Here is a 22,698-nt window from a genome sequence, read left to right as displayed (position 1 = left end):
GCCGCCAAGTGATGACCTATTACATGCCCAGTCGGACAAGACAACGGCCCTGATGGGATTGTGTGCATGCCGTGTGGTCCCAACATGGATAAGCCGGACACTAACAGTCGACTCGGTGCTTGAGTTAGTCTGCAAACCATCTTGTGTGGAACCAGCGAGACACTGATGGATGTTTTGTTCGTCGACTTGAGGCTGAGTTGAGGGCGACTAAGCACGAGCGAGGCTGAGGGCCTCTCCTTTCCTGTGCGTGTTGTGCTATCGTCAGTTGAACCCGTCATTGACGCGTCCGCCGAGGTCCGGAGACCTCTAACAGCACAGTGCGTTGGGAATCAATGATGGCGGGGCAGTGCAACAGTGCCCAGGAAATGGCGCGAAAGTAGCAGAACATGGGACATGGAGGCGGGAGATGTCATGGCCGAAGTTCTAGCCTTGGCGGATTGAGGCGGAGCAACAGTCTGCTTGCATGCGGAAGCTGGAACCACCAGCCGCTGCGAAGGCGAACTTTGATATAAGACACACGCAGTCAAGACATTGCCCTTCAACTCACCACAGCAACTCATCCACAACAAGCGCCCACGACTCTTTGCGCAACACAAATGATCGCAAACATGCAAGCTACTCTGCCATCACCACAGCGCTCCCGCGCATCATCCGGCAGCAAGTCGCCACTTTCTCTCGACCTCTCAGACCTACCGCCGCTGGTCGAGCCATCACCACCCTCAAACACACTCATCATAACCGTAAGTGCCACGCTCGCAAATCTTCAGCGGCAGCATCTGACAGTACTCAGAACCTTCTTGCTCCCGAAATCTTCCAACTTTCGACCCTTACCGAGATCCGCGAAACCATCGACAAACATGCAAAAGTACACACATGGGCGCCGCTCAAGTCCTTCCGTCGCATCGTAGTATCCTTCTTCGACATTGACTCTGCGATACAAGTCCGGCAGGCCCTCGACGGCGAGCAACTCATGGGCTATCGCATCCGCGTATATTTCGGCGTAAACACACCCATGAACCCCTCAGACCAGCACCTCGCCCTCCCCAAGTCAGACCGGCTATTTTTCATCTCGCCACCACCTTCACCACCGATGGGCTGGGAGATGAAGGAAGAGGATGCGCCCAACAAGATTGTGCACCCCGAAGATCTCGCAGCAGCGCTGGCGCGGTTACATGCAAACCATGAGGCGACCTCACCCGAGACCGATCATGGAGGCGCCCCCATCACGAGGAGGCGGACCGGCAGCACGACTGTAGTCTACCACCCCGAAGACCACGGCGATTCCCCGAATCTGCCGGCTATCTCGGTCGAGGACACAACAGAGACACCCGAGCCCTTGACCCCCATCGATGCGATGGAGGGCATTGAGGGGCCGATCGCGTCGCAGAAGGCACAGGGCATGACAATCAGCACCGCAAGGCCGCCGGTCGAGCTCATGCACTAGACCGTCTAGTGGTCTTGCGAATCATTTTTTCCTTGTGTTTTCGAAAAAGCTTCTTGTGTCTGTAATGGCATTGCGAATGCATAGTTCCGGCGTTGGTGGTTTGCTGATTTAGGGACGGCTCTGCGAGCCGGGGAATGGGAGCGTTTGGGTTCGAGAGTTTCTTTGGCAAGACTCTAGTCGCAACGAGTCTAATGGGTAGGAAACGGCACGGCATGGAATGATATCCCGCTCGAATAGCATAAACGCGTTACATCTTGCACATTCTGTTGCTTTGCATGCTCTGGAAATTTGGTGAATGTGTATACGCACTGCTGGTCTCGTGTGGACCAATACCTGTCTCGGCCGTGCTTCACACGGTGCATTGCTTGTATGTCTGCGCAGATTGGACCCGCGCTTCTCGCTGCACAAGGTACCCGACGATCCAGAAGGACAAAGACCACGATGCCATTAGAACACGCGAGTCAGAGCCCAGGCCACGGCAAGTGCCCCCTCGAGTTTGTGGATCGCGATTGCCGTGCCTGCAAGTCGCGCTAGCACGTGATGAGGCCAAATCCCGATTAGCGCGCACCGTGGAAATTAAGCGAACAAAGTATTGATGAAGCCGTCTGCTGTTCTCCAACACCACGACAATCTACTAACGTTGCAGCTTCCACACGCCGTCGAGACGCCGCAGTCAAGATGAAGCTCAACATCTCCTACCCCAACAATGGAACCCAGAAGTTGATCGAGGTCGACGATGAGCGCAAGCTCCGCGTCTTCATGGACCGCCGCATGGGTCAAGAAGTCCCTGCCGACAGCATCGGCGACGAGTTCAAGGGCTACATCGTCAGGATCACCGGCGGTAACGACAAGCAAGGTTTCCCGATGAAGCAGGGTGTCATGCACCCCACCCGTGTGCGACTCCTTCTCGCCGATGGCCACTCCTGCTACCGTCCCCGCCGCACTGGTGAGCGCAAGAGGAAGTCCGTCCGTGGATGCATTGTCGGCATGGACCTCTCTGTCCTTGCTCTCAGCATCGTCAAGAAGGGCGACGAGGACATTCCCGGCCTGACCGACATTGTCCACCCCAAGCGCCTCGGTCCCAAGCGTGCCACCAAGATCCGCCGCTTCTTCGGTCTCAGCAAGGAAGATGATGTGAGTTACCTCATAGCTTCTTCGCCAATCCTGCTTCGCATAGCGGATTGAGTCTCGCTCGTCCTGCTACAAGCAGCGTATTGAGTCTGAGCAACAAGAAGTGAGCTAGTAAAGTTTCAAGGTTTGAAGACTAATCGTTGCATGTGTAGGTCCGCAAGTTCGTCATCCGCCGTGAAGTTCAGCCCAAGAAGGAGGGCGCGAAGCCCTACACCAAGGCCCCCAAGATCCAGCGTCTTGTTACTCCTCAGCGTCTCCAGCACAAGCGTCACAGGCTGGCACTCAAGCGCCGTCGCGCGGAGGCTTCCAAGGATGCTGCCGTACGTTCATACCCTGCCACGACGCACAGAGTAGCTGCTAATGACAATACAGAACGAGTACGCTCAGATCCTTTCCAAGCGCATCAACGACGCCAAGGCCGCACACGACGAGGCCCGCAAGAGGAGGGCGTCTTCCATGAAGCACTAGAGAGTTATCATGAGTTCATGATTGGGTCGTGGAATGATTACATTGGCGTCGGCACGAAAATAACGGTGTGGGCTCCTGTATCTGAATGAAAACTTCGGGCATTCTAGGGAATAGGCGCTTCTCATACCACTGACTGCTTAAGGCAGTTGTCTCAATAAACAATTGCACACTTCATGACCGCTCGTTAACCCTCCGTATTCGGCACGTATTCCACTCGAACACTTTCAGAACTAGTGTGACTGCAAAAATCTGATTGACATACGTACCTCATCCGTGCCTCATCCGTCCCTCTATCGCATTAGCCACAGCTCATCGGTCATCTATAGTCGCTTCACACCATGTGGTTCTCGCATTCGCCTCCATTCACATTGCAATACAGGGAATGCTCGGACCTTTTCGCTGAGTACCAACTTTTGGTTGCACACACTATCCCTGGCTTCTTTGGCCTTGCATGCCGCTGGTGCCTATCTGTCAAGCTTCTTCCTGTGTTCGTCGTCGCAAATGTCTTGTACCGACCGAGTCTTCTCAGTGTACCTCGCACTATCCACGATACACTGTAGGCTCTTCCTGCCCTACGCGTTGTGGGTCGCCTCACCAGAAGCATCTGAAGAAAACATTAGTGACGAAAACGATTGTCTTTTTCTATATGCAATGCTCTTTGAGGGAGCTTGCTTGTACGTGTTGAAAATGTGATGTCGCGATCATGGCCAGCGGTGTGCATACATCCGATTTGTTTCGCCATCGATTACACCTAGGTAGTCTTTTGCTATCCAAGACAGTGACCTGTATTCTCCATTTGTCTCTCATGGGTCCGGTTGCGGTCATCTTGGTAGATGAATACAGGGCTATGCATGACTTCAGGAAGAGAGACATAAAGATTGAGCAGGTGTTCGTACGTCATCGTTCGACCCCGACAATGAGGATTCGAAAGAGCGTGATTTGAGGCTTTTGAAGGCGTGAAGCTGAGGTCGCCAAGATAAGGCATCGAGCTACTTTGCGCAGAGCAAATAGATTCACTGCGCGATCAGCACCTTTCCAAGGTTACTACCACTATCTTGCCGCATCTTATTCAAGCTTCTCAACCATACATACTAGCCAACTACAATGAGGGAGAGCCTTTCCAGAAGACCCCAATCAATTTATTTTATACGCACAAAATACCCCCAAAAAGATTTGTTACTCCCAACAGCCCTTCAAGACACTGTACTCCCTGGAGAGCTTCTGGCATCTAGGCCGATATCTGCCTGTCGAGATCTCGAGGAGCAAACTGGATAAAGGGGCCATGCTTCTCGCTCGTGAAGTATGCTTTGATCTCGAAGTTCACAGCTCCCTTTGTCCCAATCCGCGTCTCCCCGACTGTACCCACTGGGCCTTCAGCACACTTCCAATCTGCTCGGAACACTATCTGAGCCAGTGATGTCGTAAGCTCCATATAAGCGATATTTTTACCCAGACAACCCCGAGATCCCAACGAAAACGGTATGAATGCCCTCTTCGCCAGCTTGAGCGCCTCTTCGCTCTGGTTCTCTGGCAGCCATCGTTCAGGGATGTACTCGTGGGGGTTCGGGAAGTAGTTGGGGTTGCGCTGAATAGCATAAGGACAACTTGCGAGGTCCGTACCCTTGGCAAAGACGTGTCCAGCTATCGACTCTTGCATCCTCATAGTCCTCCACAGTGGAGCAGCTACTGGAGGGGCCAGCCGCATCGCTTCGTCAATACAAGCCAGAAGGTATACGCAACTCGTCAGCTTTGGGCCCGGCGCGATTTCTTCGAGGTTCGAGAAAGTCGATCGAATTTCATCGGCTAGTCGCTTGTAGACTTCTGGATGACGTGCCAGGTAGAAGAAAAAACTGGAAATGGCAACTGAAGATGTATCGGTACCTGCAGCTGTTAGCATGACGAAGCACTGGAAGCACGGTAAAGCTCGTTCATCTTACCTGCAATTACCATGACTATTGCGTCAGCCATCAGGTCGTGGTCAGTAAGTCCGGAGTCTTCCTGGCCTCGTTGAGCAATCAGGTCTCCAAATATATCATCCACGTGCTGCTTCTTCTCTAGTTCTATCCTGCCCATCACAAGTGGTTGCATCCGTTCCATAAATTCATCAAGCTTCTTGCTAAACTTTGGTACGAGACGAATTCTAAGTTTCCGGTAGTCGACCAGTCGTGGCTGTACTACTTCCATACCCGCCATCTTCATGTTCTTGTCGATTAATTCAATTATGGGCCGAGCGTGCGGTTCAGTCATCGTATTTTGCGGGCTGTAGAAGACGGTGTTCGACATTATATCGAAGGTGAAGTAGGAGCCTATGAGTATTAGTGCTGTGATGAGGTCTTCACCGGGCTCCTCGACATACTCATATGGCCAACGTCCATTGCGGGACCCCAAGATCTTGCTTTCTCGCCGAATTCTGGACTCTGTAGGAGATTGTCGCCGAATTCTTTGGCTATTTTGTAGATCACTGGCTCGTACTTTCTCAGAGCAACAGTAGAGAAAGCTCGGCTCAGCATCTTCCTCCTTGGCGCGTGTTCCTCTCGATCAAGCGCATTGATGATGCTGAATGCAGGTCGGCCAGCTCTGAGACCTATATAGCCTCTTGCTTTCTGTGTCTTGGAAGGATGCATGTACATGTCTGTAGTGATTAGACGCATCCGACCTGAGCATTGCTTGGTGACATACCTTGCAATCCTTCGACAGTGTTCATAATAAGACCATTTGGCTTGTAGCGTACCACATCACCTACTGCACGTTAGTATCGCTGACATCTGCTCGCAAGATTTGTGGCTCACCGTATTTCTCATGACATCTTTGGACGTCCAGATGGATGTTTCCCGTCCACGATTGGTATGCACCATACCAAGACGTGCATTTTGCCAGAAAGGGTCCAGGATATTTGGCCAACGGATGGAAGTAGAGTCGATAAATTATCTGCGAGATCTACAAGCCTATCAGTAAACATTCGACGAGGGTACTTGGGCAGTCTACAATTATGAAAGTGACAGCGCAGGACGAGTAGAAGGCGATGTCGATGGTAGTCATGATTGCTTAGATTCATGTGGATGTGTACAGATTGGGAAAGAATACTGTCAAACTGTGGATGTGTGACATCGCTTTATAGGGATAACTAATAGATCTGCATAACCCCCTCTTAGAGAACTTGGCGTTGTTGCATAGGACGCAACATCAACCAGGATCTCATGTTGAACATCTTCTCGTACGAAGCGTGGTCAGTAGATTGTTGGTTCGTGTCGTGTTTTGGCAAGGTAGATGGACAGCGGTAAGGTTTTGGTCGGGCTGCGGTTCTGCCGCGATATGTACTATGCGTTCTACGGCCGTAAGTCAACGCACCACGACGGCGGCACCACGGAAACATGACCCACTGACAACCTACTCCACTTAAAGGCATACGTCATGAAGCTTCTGTTGTGTAATCATATAAAGTCTTGACTTCCTTCCGAGCAGTGAGACTTTGGCGTCCAAGAAAGCTTCATGTTGTTGATATTCATCTGCAAGGCACAACAGCGCGTCGAGAAACACTGCGGCGGAGATGTGAACTTCTCTTTGAATTTGAGATTTTTGTATAGACACGAACAGATTGTGTATATACGTACGCCGGCCGAAGCGTCGGACCGTGGTCTATGATTTCGCGCCGCAAAATGCTGTCACCGCCAAACGCCCGCCCATGTGGTATCATTCGTCTTGTCGCGTACCCCAAGATTATATCAAACACATGCATATCAATGCTGAGCCTCCCTTGCCTACTCCAGCTTCTTCAATTGCCGATAGACCTTCTTGTGTTGCTCCAAAAACAAGAAGGTGAGCACGGTGTGGGGTCCAACGCGGATGAAGCTCGGTACCCAGCCCTTGAACATCCAACGGAATCCTTCTGCTCTCATGGTATCTGAAACGGTCTTTATGAGTCCAACATTATCACTAGAGCTCATTACTTTGGTTTTGATGACATCTACCGGCGAGCATATCGTTGTAGCTACGAATCCTGCCAGGAACGATGCGGTGAAGTGTGTTGCGAGGTTATCTTGCAGTGGCGTATAGTTCAGCAGCACGCGCTTGAATCCGTCGTATGTTGCTAGTTGACCCACAGTCATGAGCACAGCTCTTGACGAGTTGGGCCAGACGCCTTTCCACAGACTTGCTACTCCTTCTTCTCGCGACATTCGTATTATCCCGTCGATTGCATTCTTGTATCCTCGCCGCTTTTCTTTGGGTAATGCTGCATCGTGTTGCATGCGCACATTCAAGATGTCTCCTGGGTTGCCAGCGAAGCCTCCGAGGAAGCCTGATATAGAGGCCATACCGACGAGTGTTAGGAACGAGGGCTTCGTTTCGGCGGTGGTCATACGGTCTTTGAGGGCCTCGTAGACCCCGAAGCGCGTCATGCTGTAGGTCCCTTGGCGAAGCTGAGCTGCGGATATCTAGTGTCGCATTAGCTGAAGACATGCGAAAAAGGACACGAGACCACATACGCCTTTGTACAGTCCCAGTGCGCCATCAGTCTTTATGACATGACCAAACATTTGCATCATGTTCAACCGTACGCCAGAGGTGGCTTGTGTTTGTAACCGGACCTGAACAGGTGAGTATGTACGAATTGGCGCACGCGACAGTGGGAGAGGCTACCTTGACTGTTCAGACAATTAGCCAAGCGTGCAGCGTTGCGTGTATAGCTACGGGGAGCTTACCAAGATCCAGCGGGTGCGTAAAGAACGTCGCAAAACAACTTGCGCTGCCACCAAACCAGAAGGGATAATGTATCGGCGTCTTCTTGATAGGCTTCACATCCTCGCTCTTCCGTAGTTCCGGCACGCTCACTTGCTTAGTGACGTGCGCCATTCTCGAGGTGAAGGGCTGCGCAGCGGCAGCATGCGTAGTTTGCAGGCGCCGAGAAGCTGCTGTCTTAAGAGTCAAGAAGTTTGTCGAGCGTCGGTGGTAGTTGAGGGACCGAGAATTCGGCATGCGGGACGTCATCGGCAAAACATACTGCTTCCGGATTTAAGCCCGGAGCTGGCACGTAGGGCTTGGCGTCGGGTGCGGTTTTGCGGACGCCACTGCAAAGAGTGAGCATGACCACCAAAGATGCGGATGCCGCTTCCCTCTACGGCTCTTTGCCGTCAATTGAGCTGGAATGCCTCGCTGCGGATACCACGGACCCCACTGTCGCTCTGGCCGTTGCGTAGCGCGGCGAGGCATAATTCTTCTGGTGAGTTTGCCATTGTGTGATGCGCCTCCTACCTAGCTTTCTGTACCGAATCAAAACACACTCGCATCCGTCGATACAGGATTCAGGATCTATCGTGTCAAGAATAACACTGCCTTTATTCGGCTTGGTCGTCATGCTTAGCTTATATTCGAGCGATTAGCTGTATAGCGTCTAAGTATGAACAGGAGCATTCCCAAAAGAGATCAAAATAGAAGGCCGGACTTACCAAACTGACGAGTGGATGAACACCCCTTCAACAATCCTTGCCGCTGTATCAAGACGCCTACACCTACAACCAGATCACCCGTTGACCATCACACGGAAACTCATCGAGTCCCGATTTACAGGTTACAAGACCCATAATGACCTCTTTCCTATTGTAACAACCGCACAAAACTTCGACTCGCTCGGCTTTCCGTCAGACCACATTGGCCGTAGCAGGACGGATACATACTACCTGAACAAGCACACTGTATTACGAACACACACTTCAGCACATCAAGCCGATACATTCCGCAACAACGAGAGTGAGGGCTATCTCATCAGTGCCGATGTATACCGAAGAGATGCGATCGACAGAAGTCATTACCCGGTGTTCCATCAGATGGAGGGAGCGCGAACTTGGGATCGACAGCAGGCAGAAAGAGAAGGCAAGACGCTGGCGCAAGTTATTTGGGATGATGTGGAGAAGATTCCCAAGCACAATGTTGCAGTTGAAGATCCAAATCCTCCCTTTCATGCTGAGCGTAACCCGCTTCAAACAGGTCATTCAGCAGAAGAGGCCGAAGCCATGGCAGCACACCTTAAGCGCAGTCTTGAAGACATGGTAGTCACGGTTTTCAATGCTGCAAAGAGTGCTACAGACACAGAATCACCAAACAAGCCACTGAAAATACGATGGGTAGAAGCTTACTTTCCCTTCACGTCGCCCTCATGGGAACTCGAGGTCTTTTGGCAAGGCGATTGGCTCGAAGTCCTCGGCTGTGGCATCGTCTCACAGCCCATCCTGAACAACGCCTCGGTCCCCACGCGCATAGGCTGGGCTTTCGGTATAGGTCTAGAACGCATCGCTATGTTGCTCTACTCCATCCCGGACATACGCCTGTTCTGGTCAAAGGACAATCGCTTCTTATCGCAATTCAGCGAGCAGAAAGCCATGCGCCGCTTCGTGCCATTTAGCAAACACCCTGCATGTTTCAAGGATGTGAGCTTCTGGTTGAGGAGTAGTTCCAACGCTGCTGGTGGAGCTGCAGCAGTTCATCCGCCTGCAGGAGGCGTGCCAAACCATTCGCACACAACATCATCCACACAGTCATCAAATTCATCAGCACCGTCTGGTACACCAATTCCACCGGCGGCTCCTGCCCCGTCATCATCCAGTTTCCACGAAAACGATGTGATGGAAATCGCGCGAGAAGTCTGCGGTGATCTTGTGGAAGATGTGCGTCTAACGGATGAATTCGTGCATCCTAAGACTGGACGCAAGAGTCTGTGCTATCGCATCAACTACCGCAGCTTGGAACGCACACTCACAAACGAAGAGACTAACGAGCTGCATGAGCGGCTGAGGGGCTTGCTTGTGGAGAGGCTGGGCGTTGAACTAAGATAGCGTCGGCCATGGAGGACTATTACGGGGCATACGGCACGAGTTTGAGATGTACTGACGAGGAAGGCGGAGCTTGTGGAAATCCCTTTTGGTATTGGAAAACGGTGCGGGAAGGAGCTCGCCAATGTGAAAAAGCAATGTCAGGAGAGGCAGCACGGCCACGTGAAAGGTAGGGATGGCGACGATGGGATACATGATCTCGATTGCAATGTGGAGTTTCCAGTGGAGTGAATGTACGGGTGTGGTAAGAATGAAGACGGAGCGGACGGACGACTGCCGAATGTGTAGGTGTATGTGTAAGAGAAGGGAACTAATGTCGGCTATCGACCCTGTCACTCCTCATGGCAACGTCCGCTGCATCAAGTGGTTTCTAGTCGCAAGACTATGCACAGCGTTCACATCCTTTAACCCTAGCTACGATGTCATCGACCGTGCTGCACGCCTGACATCCACAGCGAAGGAGCGGGCAACGGTTGCGTGCTTGCGTCTTCTTGGTCGCGTCTCCAAACTCCCATGATGTACAATACTTGTGTAGAAATATGTAACCCGGATGCAATTCTACAATAACCATATCTATTATTAAATCTTCACAACTGACACTCGGTACCGTTAGTTCGCATACTCGGGGCCTCCTTTCTGCATTACCGTTCTCTCTGGGTGTACGCCTTATGCACGGCACCCCGCATATTCCGGTTTAGAAGGGAAAAAGGTAGGCACGCAAGTACCGTGCGGAAAAATCCTATTTCCACACACAGGAAAGGCGTCTTTTTGCGCATGAACGTTTGACAACACCAACACTACGCTTGATCTCGCCGATGGGGCAAAAATAGTAGCACACCAGCAAATGCACGTCTCATGAGGTGCTCGCCCAATATGCGGGAAGCGATATGGTTTGCAGTGGTCAAGTCCAGTGTGTCTGCAGCCTGCAAGCTGGTGGGGCATACGAACCCTGTGCAAGCCTTCAATCCAGAAAGACCAAATTTGACACGCCATGCGCCGTTCAAACTTACCCATATGCACATACACATCGTTACCTGCAGTCAGTTGCGGAATTCCGAGTACCAAACCCTAATTGCCATGGCCCCCGCTGCTTGCTTACTTTCTGGAATCGAACACATCGCTAGCTCAACTAGCTCAACGACCTGAAGACGACATCTTGTTTTATGCATCTAAGTTTGGCGCCGGTTTGGTGTAAGCTTAGCTTGCTCACCAGTGACACTCCTAAATTCCGATTTCCTAAGCTAGAAGATGTGCGGAAAAGAGCTTCTAGCCGCCGTTCCAAGATGCTAGGAGTATACTCCGGAGAAAGAGAAGAAAAAAGGGCCGTACAAGTCTTGACATGGCGGGCTTTTTGGCGTTCTAAGGGTTGCTTACTGGTGCAGGGGAAAGTGTGGCGGGTGCTTGCGCAATTTCGCTGTTGTTTTTGCGCCTCAGGCTTCGACGCGTCTTCGAGAAGCTGTTTGTTGTAAGCTTGCTTGTGCTTTGGTGTGCTAAGCGGCTTTAAGCTCTAGTTTGCTTTGTACATCGTCGATTTGGTGACTTTCCTTTCTTGCTGTATGGCCACCTATGCTCCGCTTGGGATTCCCTTCTTCGTGCCAGCTTCGCGTATAGGAGACGAGGAAATGTGTTGACAGGTTGTCGGGTCCTTTCTGCAAACTATGTACCCTATACGAGGTGTTTACATCAATATGCCGTGACAATGAGGGTATCCGATGATACAATAGTACATGCGAATGCTCGATTCAAGTAGCCGACTGCTGAACTCACTGGGAATGGCGTATTGCATCTGTTGTACAATAGAGCATAGCCGAGCGGCTGTTAAGGGAGATCGACGATCAGACTATGATCGCGATCGATATCGTAAGCCACCACCAGGAACCTGTCTTGTACATGGATGATCGTAGTAGAGGCGTACGCAATCACCGGCGTGGATTCCGAAGGTGCCGAAAAGGATAGCTCGCGCAAAGCAAGGAAAGATCATTAATGGAGAACCGCCAGAGGGAATGTATGTTGTTAATTGCTGAGCGGCAGTAAGGGGTCGGTGTTTCCAAGGTTACTTTTCTATATCAGCAGTGTGGAATCTGGATTTGCAGTTGACGCGAGGCAACAACTCGTTGCCAGCATGTAACCTCTCAGAGATTATGAACATAATCACGAGAGTTGAGCTGTTTGGTTTGACCCTACTTGCTAATCATGTTACCCTACTGTCTTGTGTCGTATCACTCGGCGTTACGATAACTCTCGAGATAGACACTAGACGACATCTGGACACAGACATTCCTTGCTAGAGATCGCGAAATTCCCGAACTACTCAATGTACATGTCGGAAATGATCGTCATGAGGACCCGCAGTAGCAAGGTGGTCCTGATTGTTATTGCGATATGCCGTCTACATCCAACTGGTATCTCGGTTACGGTATAACTCGCGGCGGGTTTGGGCACCTGGGCATGGAATGACTCGACAAGACAAATCATTTGGGTTCGGCGCAATATCGTAAGGCTATGACGGGCAGTGTCGATATGATGTTTGATCAAAGACAGGCCTTGTGTATATCCTTGGTGATCAAGTGACGCGTGCCGACAGCCGCACCGTAGATGATGGAGTGGCGCGCTTTCGAAACAGTCGGAACCAGCACACGTCCACCAAAACAAATGCACCAGTTTTCGGCTTGACCCAGCGATCCCGATGAAGGATTCGGTGTTCGTATGCACGTCGATGTGGATTGATACTAATCCATCTACTTCCGATCAGCTAGCGCTGTTGCGCAAGATGACCCAGCCGTCATGGGCCAACTGTTGCTGCGCGGTGAGCATGGTTTGCTGCCCGCGAACCGACCGAATGTGACCAGACGCAGTCCCCACTCAGAACAGTCAAGAGCCACACTAGTATAAGCCAAGGCGGACCCCTTTTAGGAAAGGTGGCCCAGGCGAAGGTCTGAGCAGCAAGATGAACCGCACACCAGAGTTGCTTTTGATAAGGAACAGGAAAGAATGTAACCGCATGTGTGCAAATCGGATGATAATGACTCTGTGAAAAAGTTGGTGGCTCTCATGCAGCAATCCCTTGCTGACACTAGCCCGTTCACTGCATGGCTTGGCGTGAAGTCGGAAAGCACTTGCATGCGAGCGGAGCGGGAAGCCGAAATTGAGTAGCGCAGCGTACCTAGTTATAGTTACATGCATATTGAGGTAATGAAGCTTCATCTCTGAGAACAGCAACGTCGCTATCATCTGGGCCAGGTATGAAAGACGGTAGGCACGAATGTCGTTGCATGATGTTTCGTGGGGGCCCACCGCACGGTTACGGCATGTGATAACCGGCCAGCCCACCGCACGGATAGCATCTAGAGTGAAACGGCGTACCAGACTCGGGAGAAAGAGGCAGACACGACAGTACGCAAGTCGTACGCAGAAGCTGGAACTCTAGAGCGGCCTGCGGCAGACAGCGATCGCGGGCAGAAGGCGTAAGGCAGGTCTCCCAGATGCGCGCTCGCGATGGCGTCGGCGTCGGTGTCGGCATGGCGGAAGCAAGTCAAGACGCCGTTCGCGTCTAGAAATGGAAGAGCTAGACATGCATGAGCATACATAGTGCAAAGTTTAAACATGGAGAGACAGCGTCGAAGGCCCACAGGTAGCTTGGACCTCTCATGATCCCACGCCGCCGTCGTGAATTGGTAGGGAATGGGTTAGTAGCAGTGCGGTATTATTGACACGAGGCACGTACGCCATACGACGCTCTGCTATGTTTTCTTCACACTGACCGATGTTCTTGGGCAGCCGTCGCTTAAGTGTATGCGACGGAGCAAGGCTATAAGCCTATAAGACTGGACCTCGCCTATAACTGCCCACTGCATGGGACATGACCTCGGATGGCTCCATCTGGCCGACACTTCCTCTGAGATGACGGCGGAAGGGAGGGCAGGGCAACGACGACTAGACATGATCGTCTTCGTCTCGACTGTTCGCTAGGAGGGCGCCCAAACGTGGGTGTCGACAGGGGACGAGGCAGTGTCGGTGGAATATGCCGTCTTTGTCACGACATTTGGCCGCTCGTATGAGCTGAGGGTTGAGTGCTAGTAGTGGAGCAGATGCTTCTTACCAGTGGTAATAGGTCGCACCAGCGCATGCGATAAGCTTTGCGCGAGGCCGTCTAGAAGAGCTCGTAGTATTTACGACTCGTGGCGGCTGCTGCTGTGCCGTGATGACCCTGTTTCCGGCCCAGGGTTGCCACGAGGCCGCTTCCGCAGCCAATGGCGCACCCCTGCTGCTTCTAAACGTTCGCCTCGCATCTGCCTTGTTCCTGAGGCGCACCTTGTTCGCTTCTGTCCCGAACTCACCAACGTTCTCGCGCCATGGCGGAGAGGCGCGCACCGTCCTACACGGCCTCGTCCAAACCACCATGGCGGCGATTGCACTACACCAGCACAGGGCACATGTTTTCTTCTCATCAACACGTCCTCTACAAGCGCGCTTCACCCTCCTCACCAGCAGCCAGGGCCACTCACTATCCAGTCGCCAGCGACCCTCTGCTGCCCGCCTGGTGGGCCGGCTTTCCTGCCGTTTTGGTGCAAACCACCGGCATTGATTAACGGCCTGGCAATCGAGCAGCCGGTCCGTAAGAGTAATGATGGATGTTGATGGCCGATGTGCTGCACCAGGGCCTCTTCACGTTGCGCTAGACGCGAGCACCTGATGCCTCACGCCAGCTCTGCTACTCGCCTCCGCACTATGCTGCAGATCAACATGTTGCAGCCAAAAGGCACTATCCGTCGCGACCATGCGCTGTGCTCGATGCCATGGGTGGTGCCGCTGTGCACATCGTGCAGATCATCCTAGGCATTAATTGCGCGACGGTATAGCCTACCCCACGAATCGCCAGACATGCGAGGTTAGGCTCGCGTTTCATCCAGCTCCCGCCAACCCCGTCTAGGACGCGCCCCGACAGCCTAGATACTTTTGCTGTTATTGGTACTTTGCCTTTGCAGGGGCGCTCCCTCGCTGCTGCAGGTATCAACACTAGTGCCTGTGAGCCACACTTAACCCGCTGCAGTGTCTTTTTTACCACATACATGCAGGGAAAGCCTTCATGTTTGACGTGCCCGCCTCCCGAGTCTCACCAACCTTGTACTTCAGACAGTGAGCCACGGCAACCTCAAACGTCCGTCATGGCACACATTGCCAATTGCATGCGCTCTGATTCCGACGTGTCTTCTGTTTATATAACTCAAGAAACGTCCTCCAGGATGGTAAGCCACGCAGCTCCACTCTCGACTGCAATGAACTATCATTTGCCCCGACGTTCACGCTCACTCAGAGATATTCAGGCTGCCAGAGACTCCCAATCGCCAAGTGCTTCTTCCCACACCAAGAGTTCTTCGTTAGCGGCCCTTCATCAGCCTGCTGCATCCAAGTACCAACTCTGGCCTTCAGCAAAAAGCCCAGTAACATTGTCAAAGCCGAACCAATCGTCTGACAAGCTTGCTGCCCTTTCTGCCGGCCGCTCTTCCACCTCTCTCAGTGATACCGCCGTGCTGCCCGAGAGCAGTTTACCTTTTTGGCAACGGACTGGATCCTTGTCAAGAAGAAGAAAAGTCAGTGTGCCCGAGCTTGGAAGCACCATGACTACTGTACAAGAGATGTCCATCGACTCCCGTAAGTTTCTACTCAATTTCCACAATGTTCGAACGATTGCTTACAATATCCTCAGCAACCATCCCAGGGAGGCCACCTCTCCGCAAGCTCTCATACGAAGCTTTTGGCCATGAAAGATCTTGCAGTGCTCCGGGTACAAACTGGAGGACCGGACCTTTTGGTGATGCAATGATGGCTTGCGTAACAGGTCCTTCTCACGTTCCAACTCAATTCAGCAACGCCCCTCCTTCTTCTGAACTACCCAACGCCTCCGGAAGACCACTTTCTCCTATCCTCAGCCCCGGTGCAACGCCCAGACCCTACCTCAAGGTTCAGACCGCAATCATGGACGAAGAGACTCGCCCACAAGTACCGCCCAAATCAACAGCTGCTGAGCGTAAAACTTCACCAGCCCCACTGGTCCTGAACTCGAAAACAAGTCGTCCACAGATGACAACGCCCGCCTCCATGACTTCTGGAGGCAACACACCGTTGAGTGCAATGGACCTCCGACGATCGCCCAATGGGAGCGTCCCACTTCCTACACCACCATCAACTTTTACCAATCCTTTCTACGCATCCTCACCTGCATCCAACCGAGGCTCGCCACGAACTGAGAGGAGAGATCCCATCGCGACACAATCGTTGGCTCACAATCGAAACATGTCAGAGTCGTCGATTATGGAAAGGGGACGACCTAAACGACGCAACAGCAAGAGGGAACGCAGCAGGACTGTCTCAGAGGCTGACGGTGCCGAAGCTATCCCGGACTCATGGAAGCTGCCCGAAGGCATGCGCGTATCAGAAGCTGCGCGACGCATGAGTGATGCCGACAAGAAGCTTCTTCACAAGCAAGCATACGATCAGGCTGGCAATTTCGAAGTTCTGCACAAACGTGATGTAGCATCATTATCAAGGGTAAGCTCTTTACAGCCTGGTTAAGATGACGAAAGCTAACCCCGCCACAGGAATTGAGAGCGCTTGACGAGCGTTGCGATTACCTCCGAAAGACCTACAAGTCCTTGCGAGCGGGCCGCCAAAAGCTGCACGGCCGTATGATCGCTTATCTCAGGCGCGGAGAAACAGTCATCTTCTCGCGCGAATCACTCCTCAAACAAGAAGAGGCCCTAGCCGAGCTGGACATTTCGATCGACGAGTTCATCCTGAAACTGGAGCAGGCCGAAAACCGCCGCTTGCGACTTCGGCAAAAATTACTCGAGCATGTTGCTGCTGCTATCGTGCTCAACCCTAGTGCTCGGGACCAGGTAGCCGAAACTACACCACCACGGAGTCCTGTAAAGATCGACAGCCCTTCTCGACACCAACGAAAAGAGACCGAGTCGATCAAAATTTACGCTGATGGCCACGTGCTGAATCTCTTCTCTGACATCGAGAAGGCCATCGGCAAGATGTGTGAACAGACATGCTAAAGGACCTGACACGAAACACATCTTCTATTCCATCAACTTCGATACCCTCTCCCATGCCTTTGACGGCCTATCATTAATTTCGACCTCTGGACATCTCACGACTTGCCTATCTGTACCATAACGACTTGAGCACCTGTCCCTCTTACCGCCATCTCTTCTATCTTTCTCGACTGACTCGACTTGACGTTCGTGTACACAAAAGAACGACTAACACCGACACTCTGATTTATCGTATACGTTGGCATCTATACCCAAGCTTTTGCCCATCTGTTCTGTTTCTCCAAGTACTCTTCTGCACATCAATACTTTCTCTTACATCACGATGTCAAAAACGGCGATGATCATGCTGGGGGGCGTTTCATGTTTGAGCTTCGACAAGGGCAGGAAGCCGTTGTGGCGCACCATATATGTCTCTAGATACTTACCTGCAGGGGTGGATGAATCATGAATGACATCTCAGGTCAAATGTTTAGTCTCTTTCCAATATTTCTTGTGACACCGATCCTGTCTAGAGCCAGTTTCGAGACATCGCCATGCCTCAAGCACACGGCTCGAGCCTGGTATGAGATGTCACACTGACGACCCTGGTAGGTACGACGTCCAGCTTTCTTCTTCTGGATAGAGCTGCGACGGCAACTGTCACGACGATAGTAAGTAATTTGCCCACGAGAACAGTGGTACTTCGCGCGACATGACTTGTGTATCCTAGAGCTCAAATTGTTTCATTGAACTGCGTACCCCACGTGGCGAGGCTCGAGTCCTTGCGATAACATGGCCATTATAGCCTGTTTCAACGGGGACATCGCAACGTCTTGAAAGGTGCTCGATGAAACGGAGATACAGTGGGGCAAGAACATGAGAGGGGACTTTGCCCAGAGCATCGTTTCTACAGGTTACCAGGGGGGCTATACGTGCTACGCGAGGCTGCACAGTCGCACATCCCCGCAGCAATCATATCAATGTTCTTGATCTCACCCTTGCTGGACTGGAGACAGCTTTTGCAGGTTTGGCGAGGCACATGGCATCGGAGATGGAGGACTTGCCCGGAGATGGAGGACACGCCCAGAACACCCCGCGAGCTGGACACGGATCATGGCCGCCGTCAAGTTTCAGAAGGCGACTAGAAGACTGGTTTCCCACCACACGGCACGCATCAAGTATGTGGCTTGGAAGACCAGATGCATATTTGCCGTTTAGCAGAGATGAGCATTCTCTGAAGGCGTGGGAGTGGATTGTGGTCGAGGTGCCGCCGATAAGTGCAATCCGTGGGGCTCGTCCGTACCTACCGTGGTAGCAGGTAGGGCTTTCCAGGGCTCTTTGTGCCGGCGCCACCTTTCTCCGATCCTTCTCCGCACGGGCCCGTGCCCGCGTTTTTGCGCGAAAAAGCTCACTCTTTGGGCGACAATGTGATAAGTTTCAGAAATCCACATATTTCCCGCCATTACCCTCACCACCATGGCTACCAACAGCATCAAGTTACTCACCGGCAACAGCTATCCTGAGCTCGCAGCTCTCGTAGCCGATCGGTACGTTCAAGTTCTTCTTCACGCTCTTTGAGGCTATGACTTGGCATGCGCATACCCGACGGCTGTCACGCCTTTATCACTACTACAACGCAGCAGATGTAGCTATTACTCACCGTGAAAGCCCCGACAACACGTCCCGAGACGACTACCTTTTTTTTTCTCAATTTTTTTTTTTTTTCAAAGAATCGAGACAGGGCGCTCGACTGTCGCGCACATGCTCAAGCAACATCGCTAACGGAGTCGCAGACTCGGAATCGAGCTCACCAAGATCCTCGTGCTCCAATACTCAAACCAGGAGACTTCCGTGACTATCGGAGAGTCGGTTCGAGACGAAGATGGTATGCATCATCTTACTCTGGGAGCGAGCACCATTGTGTCTGGCTTTCCTCAGCTTACCACAACGTAGTCTTCATCCTTCAATCTACGCCACCAGGCGACATCAACGATGCGCTTATGGAACTACTGATCATGATTAATGCGTGCAAAACGGCTTCTGCTCGCCGCATTACTGCTGTGATTCCAAACTTCCCTTATGCTCGACAGGATAAGAAGGACAAGTCACGCGCGCCTATCACAGCAAAACTCATGGCAAACATGCTTCAAACTGCTGGTTGCAACCACGTCATCACAATGGACCTCCACGCCAGCCAAATCCAGGGCTTCTTCAATGTGCCCGTAGACAACCTGTACGCGGAACCGAGCACGCTCCGATGGATTCGTGAAAACCTGGACGTCAAGGACTGCGTTATTGTCAGCCCAGATGCAGGAGGTGCAAAGAGGTAAGATGACTCCGCATATATTTGCTAAACGCTGCCTCGATCATTTGGTGTCGAATACTAGAATACGCAACCATGCAATGGTGCAAAGTCAAGACCCTGAGATGTTCCCTCGTACCATACTGGAGCGCCGGACTGCTCTCCGCATCACAGCTTCGAGAAGGTACTAGTACTAACGCATTTTCAGGGCAACTTCGATAGCGGATGGCTTGAACCTTGGCTTTGCCCTCATCCACAAGGAGCGAACGCGCCCGAACGAGGTTTCGCGAATGGTGCTGGTTGGAGATGTACGAGGCAAGACGGCCATCTTGGTCGACGACATGGCCGACACATGCGGCACACTCGTTAAGGCGGCGGACGTGCTGATCTCCGAGGGTGCAAAAGATGCGCTCGCGATTGTTACACACGGCATCCTGAGTGGCAACGCCATCGAAGCCCTCAACAACAGTAAACTCAAGAAGATTGTCGTCACCAATACCGTACCTCATGAGGACAAGAAGGAGTTATGCGATCGTATCGAGACGATTGACATCAGTCCTACTGTACGTAACTCATCATGCCTCTAACAATTGCCCCTCTAACAACAAACAGCTTGCCGAGGCCTGCAGGCGTACCCACAATGGCGAGAGTGTTAGTTTTCTCTTCAAGCACGCGCCTGTCGACTAAGGAAGATGCAACCGTTCGGCCAACGGCAGTCCTTTAGCATATGAATTAACGGCGTCACGGGTGGTATAGGCGTTAGGATCAACATCACGATATGAACTATTCTTCACACCACAGACATCACGAGTCAATGAAGATCTGCAGATCGCCTTTCAGATCATGCAACTAGTGGTGGAGCCACTGCTGCAGCACGTGGCTTCGCAATAGGTGCATCAATCAAATTGCACATTTCTCAAGCATCTTGTTCCCACTAAAACGTACGGCAGGTGCGTCTAAACTAAATCCGCTGTCAGCCGAGTTTGACATATTGGCGCCAAAGGACGCCATGGTGAGGCACTTGTCTGGTCCGTCACGTTGCGTGATGCGAGCTACAAGGTTAGTCTGCTTTTAGCCCGGAGCAGTTCAAACTTTATGCCATCGTCAAACTACACACTACCACCCGCAAGGAGGTTTCACGGCTTACAGGATCTCGGTGATCCGTACCCTGCATGCTGCCTGTCAATGATTGACCACCGCTAAATAACACTTGTGGGCGTCTAGCGGCACGAAGCATACCCGCTATACTGGTCTGCATGGTGATAGACACAGCATGCAGCCACAGTCAGCGCTTACGAACTGACATCAAACGATGATCGACAAACTCGCGGAGTTGAGCATTCCTGGCTAGTGTTTTCCGACAGATTCACTCGCCTCCGCCACCTCCAGACGATCTACATATCACAACGAGCATACCCCTACCAAGATTGTGCAACCAAAGCTCGGCAGACTCCGTGAGCTCCACCTCCCACTACTCAGCGGTTTCCGTTCGCGTAACTCAACTCTCATGGCCAGTAATTGCATTAGACCCTGTCGAGTCAGATGCCTTTATTCCCTGATTATCTCCTACGAGTGCCGGAGCTACCCAGAGACCTCAAACAATGTTGTAGATCACGATTCCCGCTTGAGCCATTTCGATCTTCTGCTCCGACCCGACACGTGGCTAAGTTCATCTTGTGGGTTGAGCGGAAATACGATTTAGGGACCTCCGAGAAAGATGGGCTTTTAAACTTGCAGGTTTCACGTGTCGGCCTTCATTGGTGCCGCGTATGCCGACGCCGAAGTTCAGCCACTGCGGCAGCATGGCTAGTGTGTGGCTGAAAGACTACAGTACATGCAAGCTGGAAGCCACGCTACTTGTCTAGAACAGGACAGGTCCGAACGATACAATGGACTGTGAGTCAGCTCGTAGCTACAAGGGTGCAAGCGGTCGCAGGAGTCGACTACCAAGTTGTGCAACTACACGAAACACAAAATGGTGAATCCGGATCAGGGTGCGACCCCTAGAGAATGTTGTTCAGTGCGACATGTACGAGGAAACGAAAAGTTCGCCTATGAGCAGGATATCGCTGCATCGATACGCCCTTCTACGCAGTCAATTGGTTCTCGCACTTGCGGGATACAGGGGTATTTGCCATCCAACGGACTATTTTTGTACACATATTCTCAGGTGAAAGCCATTTTTATGCTCACAACCCCCTATGCGTACCCCTGTATGTTCATGAAGGGGATCACACGCCGCGCATCCAAACAGACTATCATTCTCTACTCCTTCGACCTTTCTTGACGAAGTTCCAACAAGGTTTGCGGCTCCCCGAGCTACCTCACCAATTTACTTGGTCTCTGTCTTCGCACCAAGGATGATATGGTTCGTATACGAACAAATAAGCAAGCTTCCAGGGCTTAACAATCGAGCAAAGTCCGAGAATCCAGTATCAGCCATCACCCTAGCCGAATTCAATATCGGAAGAAAGCTCTAGTACAAAAGGCGTACGCATATACCCCCGGCTCCTATGCCTCGCATCGAACCTCACTTCTTGCGAATGGTAGAACCCGTGTTCAAAACCCCAAAGTATAAGACCCTTATTTCAGGCGTCCAACAACGAACTCTATATTGCGCAATCCAGCTGCACGACACACCGCACCCCACTGTACAGAAATCCCTCATTACGAGTAACACCTCAAAATACTAGAAACAGCGCAAGGGTTCACGTACTGTGATACAAACAGCCTTGCGGTCCGAAAGGATGAACTCTATTATGCGATTTGGACACTGGGGCAAGATTTGGATCTAGTTCAGATCTAGATCAGATAACGGCCCGAATAGACAAAGCTTATGGGAAGCCTGGGAAGGTGACGCGCTTCTGGAGACGTGCGGAGTGCAGGTCGTGATTTGAAACTATTAACCGAAGGGGTGGGGGTTCGAAAGTGGCATGTGGTGGTTCGATGTACGCGTAAAGCGTGCAATGTGGAAAGGTGAAGTGATATCGCCAGTGGCTTGGCAGCTGGCATAAGATCTGTCAATGTGAACAGTCTAGGTCTTAGAAGCTTAAGATCTGAACAATTGCAGCGATATCCTTTCTAGACATGCGTGGTGCAGGAAAACTGGGATGATGGTCGAGTGAGTGGTCAAACTACCGACGTCGTTGAGATGCGATGCATTGAGCCCACAGTGCTCGTCAGGACCTGTAGTAACGTCACGCCTCCTGACTGTGCAGTCATTTTAGGAGTTGTATCTGTGACTTGATTTGCCCTGCAAACGTGTTCCAATTTCTGCGATCCGTCTCGTCTTGTCGGTTATGAAAGTGGAATGCACCCAGACGAGCAACTCATCATTGGTCTACTTACACCAATATTTGACCTATAAGTAGGCATATGTAGAAGTAATTCGAGCTTCAATTGCTAATTATAGATGATGTATTAGTCGTACGCAGCGGATACAAAACATTCAGACATATATTACAGCCATGATCATACCTATAGTGCTAC

At 51.8% G+C, this 22,698-nt stretch overlaps 7 protein-coding genes across 7 annotated transcripts; 5 read left to right on the top strand and 2 right to left on the bottom strand.

The window, feature by feature from the left end:
- Positions 1-608: 608 nt before the first annotated feature.
- ACET3X_009064 (uncharacterized protein) lies at positions 609-1,444 on the top strand (the record flags this gene model as incomplete). The annotated part of the gene is made up of 2 exons (XM_069455217.1): positions 609-740; positions 791-1,444. 2 exons carry the CDS (start codon positions 609-611, stop codon positions 1,442-1,444), a joined length of 786 nt encoding a protein of 261 aa, XP_069303141.1.
- Positions 1,445-2,068: 624 nt separating this feature from the next.
- ACET3X_009063 (40S ribosomal protein eS6) lies at positions 2,069-3,224 on the top strand. Its single transcript, XM_069455216.1, has 3 exons — positions 2,069-2,578; positions 2,728-2,895; positions 2,948-3,224. The coding sequence occupies exons 1-3, from the start codon at positions 2,123-2,125 to the stop codon at positions 3,041-3,043; spliced, it is 720 nt and encodes a 239-aa protein (XP_069303140.1). The 5' UTR covers positions 2,069-2,122; the 3' UTR covers positions 3,044-3,224.
- Positions 3,225-4,271: 1,047 nt separating this feature from the next.
- On the bottom strand, positions 4,272-6,082 carry ACET3X_009062 (uncharacterized protein; the record flags this gene model as incomplete). The annotated part of the gene is made up of 5 exons (XM_069455215.1): positions 4,272-4,924; positions 4,981-5,349; positions 5,400-5,675; positions 5,723-5,782; positions 6,016-6,082. 5 exons carry the CDS (start codon positions 6,080-6,082, stop codon positions 4,272-4,274), a joined length of 1,425 nt encoding a protein of 474 aa, XP_069303139.1.
- Positions 6,083-6,801: 719 nt separating this feature from the next.
- ACET3X_009061 (uncharacterized protein) lies at positions 6,802-7,894 on the bottom strand (the record flags this gene model as incomplete). Its single annotated transcript, XM_069455214.1, has 4 exons — positions 6,802-7,476; positions 7,528-7,629; positions 7,682-7,686; positions 7,744-7,894. 4 exons carry the CDS (start codon positions 7,892-7,894, stop codon positions 6,802-6,804), a joined length of 933 nt encoding a protein of 310 aa, XP_069303138.1.
- Positions 7,895-8,137: 243 nt separating this feature from the next.
- Positions 8,138-9,870, top strand: ACET3X_009060 (uncharacterized protein; the record flags this gene model as incomplete). The annotated part of the gene is made up of 2 exons (XM_069455212.1): positions 8,138-8,261; positions 8,447-9,870. 2 exons carry the CDS (start codon positions 8,138-8,140, stop codon positions 9,868-9,870), a joined length of 1,548 nt encoding a protein of 515 aa, XP_069303137.1.
- A 4,323-nt stretch (positions 9,871-14,193) lies between these two features.
- Positions 14,194-17,388, top strand: ACET3X_009059 (uncharacterized protein). The gene is made up of 4 exons (XM_069455211.1): positions 14,194-15,113; positions 15,192-15,519; positions 15,575-16,416; positions 16,467-17,388. Exons 1-4 carry the CDS (start codon positions 14,937-14,939, stop codon positions 16,926-16,928), a joined length of 1,809 nt encoding a protein of 602 aa, XP_069303136.1. The 5' UTR covers positions 14,194-14,936; the 3' UTR covers positions 16,929-17,388.
- A 946-nt stretch (positions 17,389-18,334) lies between these two features.
- Positions 18,335-22,674, top strand: ACET3X_009058 (uncharacterized protein). Its single transcript, XM_069455210.1, has 6 exons — positions 18,335-18,454; positions 18,701-18,792; positions 18,861-19,233; positions 19,418-19,772; positions 19,822-21,577; positions 21,630-22,674. The coding sequence occupies exons 1-5, from the start codon at positions 18,384-18,386 to the stop codon at positions 19,894-19,896; spliced, it is 966 nt and encodes a 321-aa protein (XP_069303135.1). The 5' UTR covers positions 18,335-18,383; the 3' UTR covers positions 19,897-21,577; positions 21,630-22,674.
- The last annotated feature ends 24 nt before the right edge of the window (positions 22,675-22,698 follow it).

The sequence above is a fragment of the Alternaria dauci genome, chromosome 9, assembly GCF_042100115.1.
Source record: "Alternaria dauci strain A2016 chromosome 9, whole genome shotgun sequence".
NCBI classification, from domain to species: domain Eukaryota; kingdom Fungi; phylum Ascomycota; class Dothideomycetes; order Pleosporales; family Pleosporaceae; genus Alternaria; species Alternaria dauci.
This window is presented reverse-complemented; position numbering and strand designations above follow the sequence as displayed.

Coding starts and splice junctions, on each gene's coding strand:
- ACET3X_009063 (XM_069455216.1), top strand. CDS start 2,123: ATGAAGCTCAACATCTCCTACCCCAACAATGGAACCCAGAAGTTGATC. Junction 2,579..2,727: donor GTCTCAGCAAGGAAGATGAT/GTGAGTTACCTC, acceptor TTGCATGTGTAG/GTCCGCAAGTTCGTCATCCG. Junction 2,896..2,947: donor AGGCTTCCAAGGATGCTGCC/GTACGTTCATAC, acceptor ATGACAATACAG/AACGAGTACGCTCAGATCCT.
- ACET3X_009059 (XM_069455211.1), top strand. CDS start 14,937: ATGCAGGGAAAGCCTTCATGTTTGACGTGCCCGCCTCCCGAGTCTCAC. Junction 15,114..15,191: donor AAGAAACGTCCTCCAGGATG/GTAAGCCACGCA, acceptor AGAGATATTCAG/GCTGCCAGAGACTCCCAATC. Junction 16,417..16,466: donor ATGTAGCATCATTATCAAGG/GTAAGCTCTTTA, acceptor ACCCCGCCACAG/GAATTGAGAGCGCTTGACGA.
- ACET3X_009058 (XM_069455210.1), top strand. CDS start 18,384: ATGGCTACCAACAGCATCAAGTTACTCACCGGCAACAGCTATCCTGAG. Junction 18,455..18,700: donor GCAGCTCTCGTAGCCGATCG/GTACGTTCAAGT, acceptor ACGGAGTCGCAG/ACTCGGAATCGAGCTCACCA. Junction 18,793..18,860: donor GTCGGTTCGAGACGAAGATG/GTATGCATCATC, acceptor ACCACAACGTAG/TCTTCATCCTTCAATCTACG.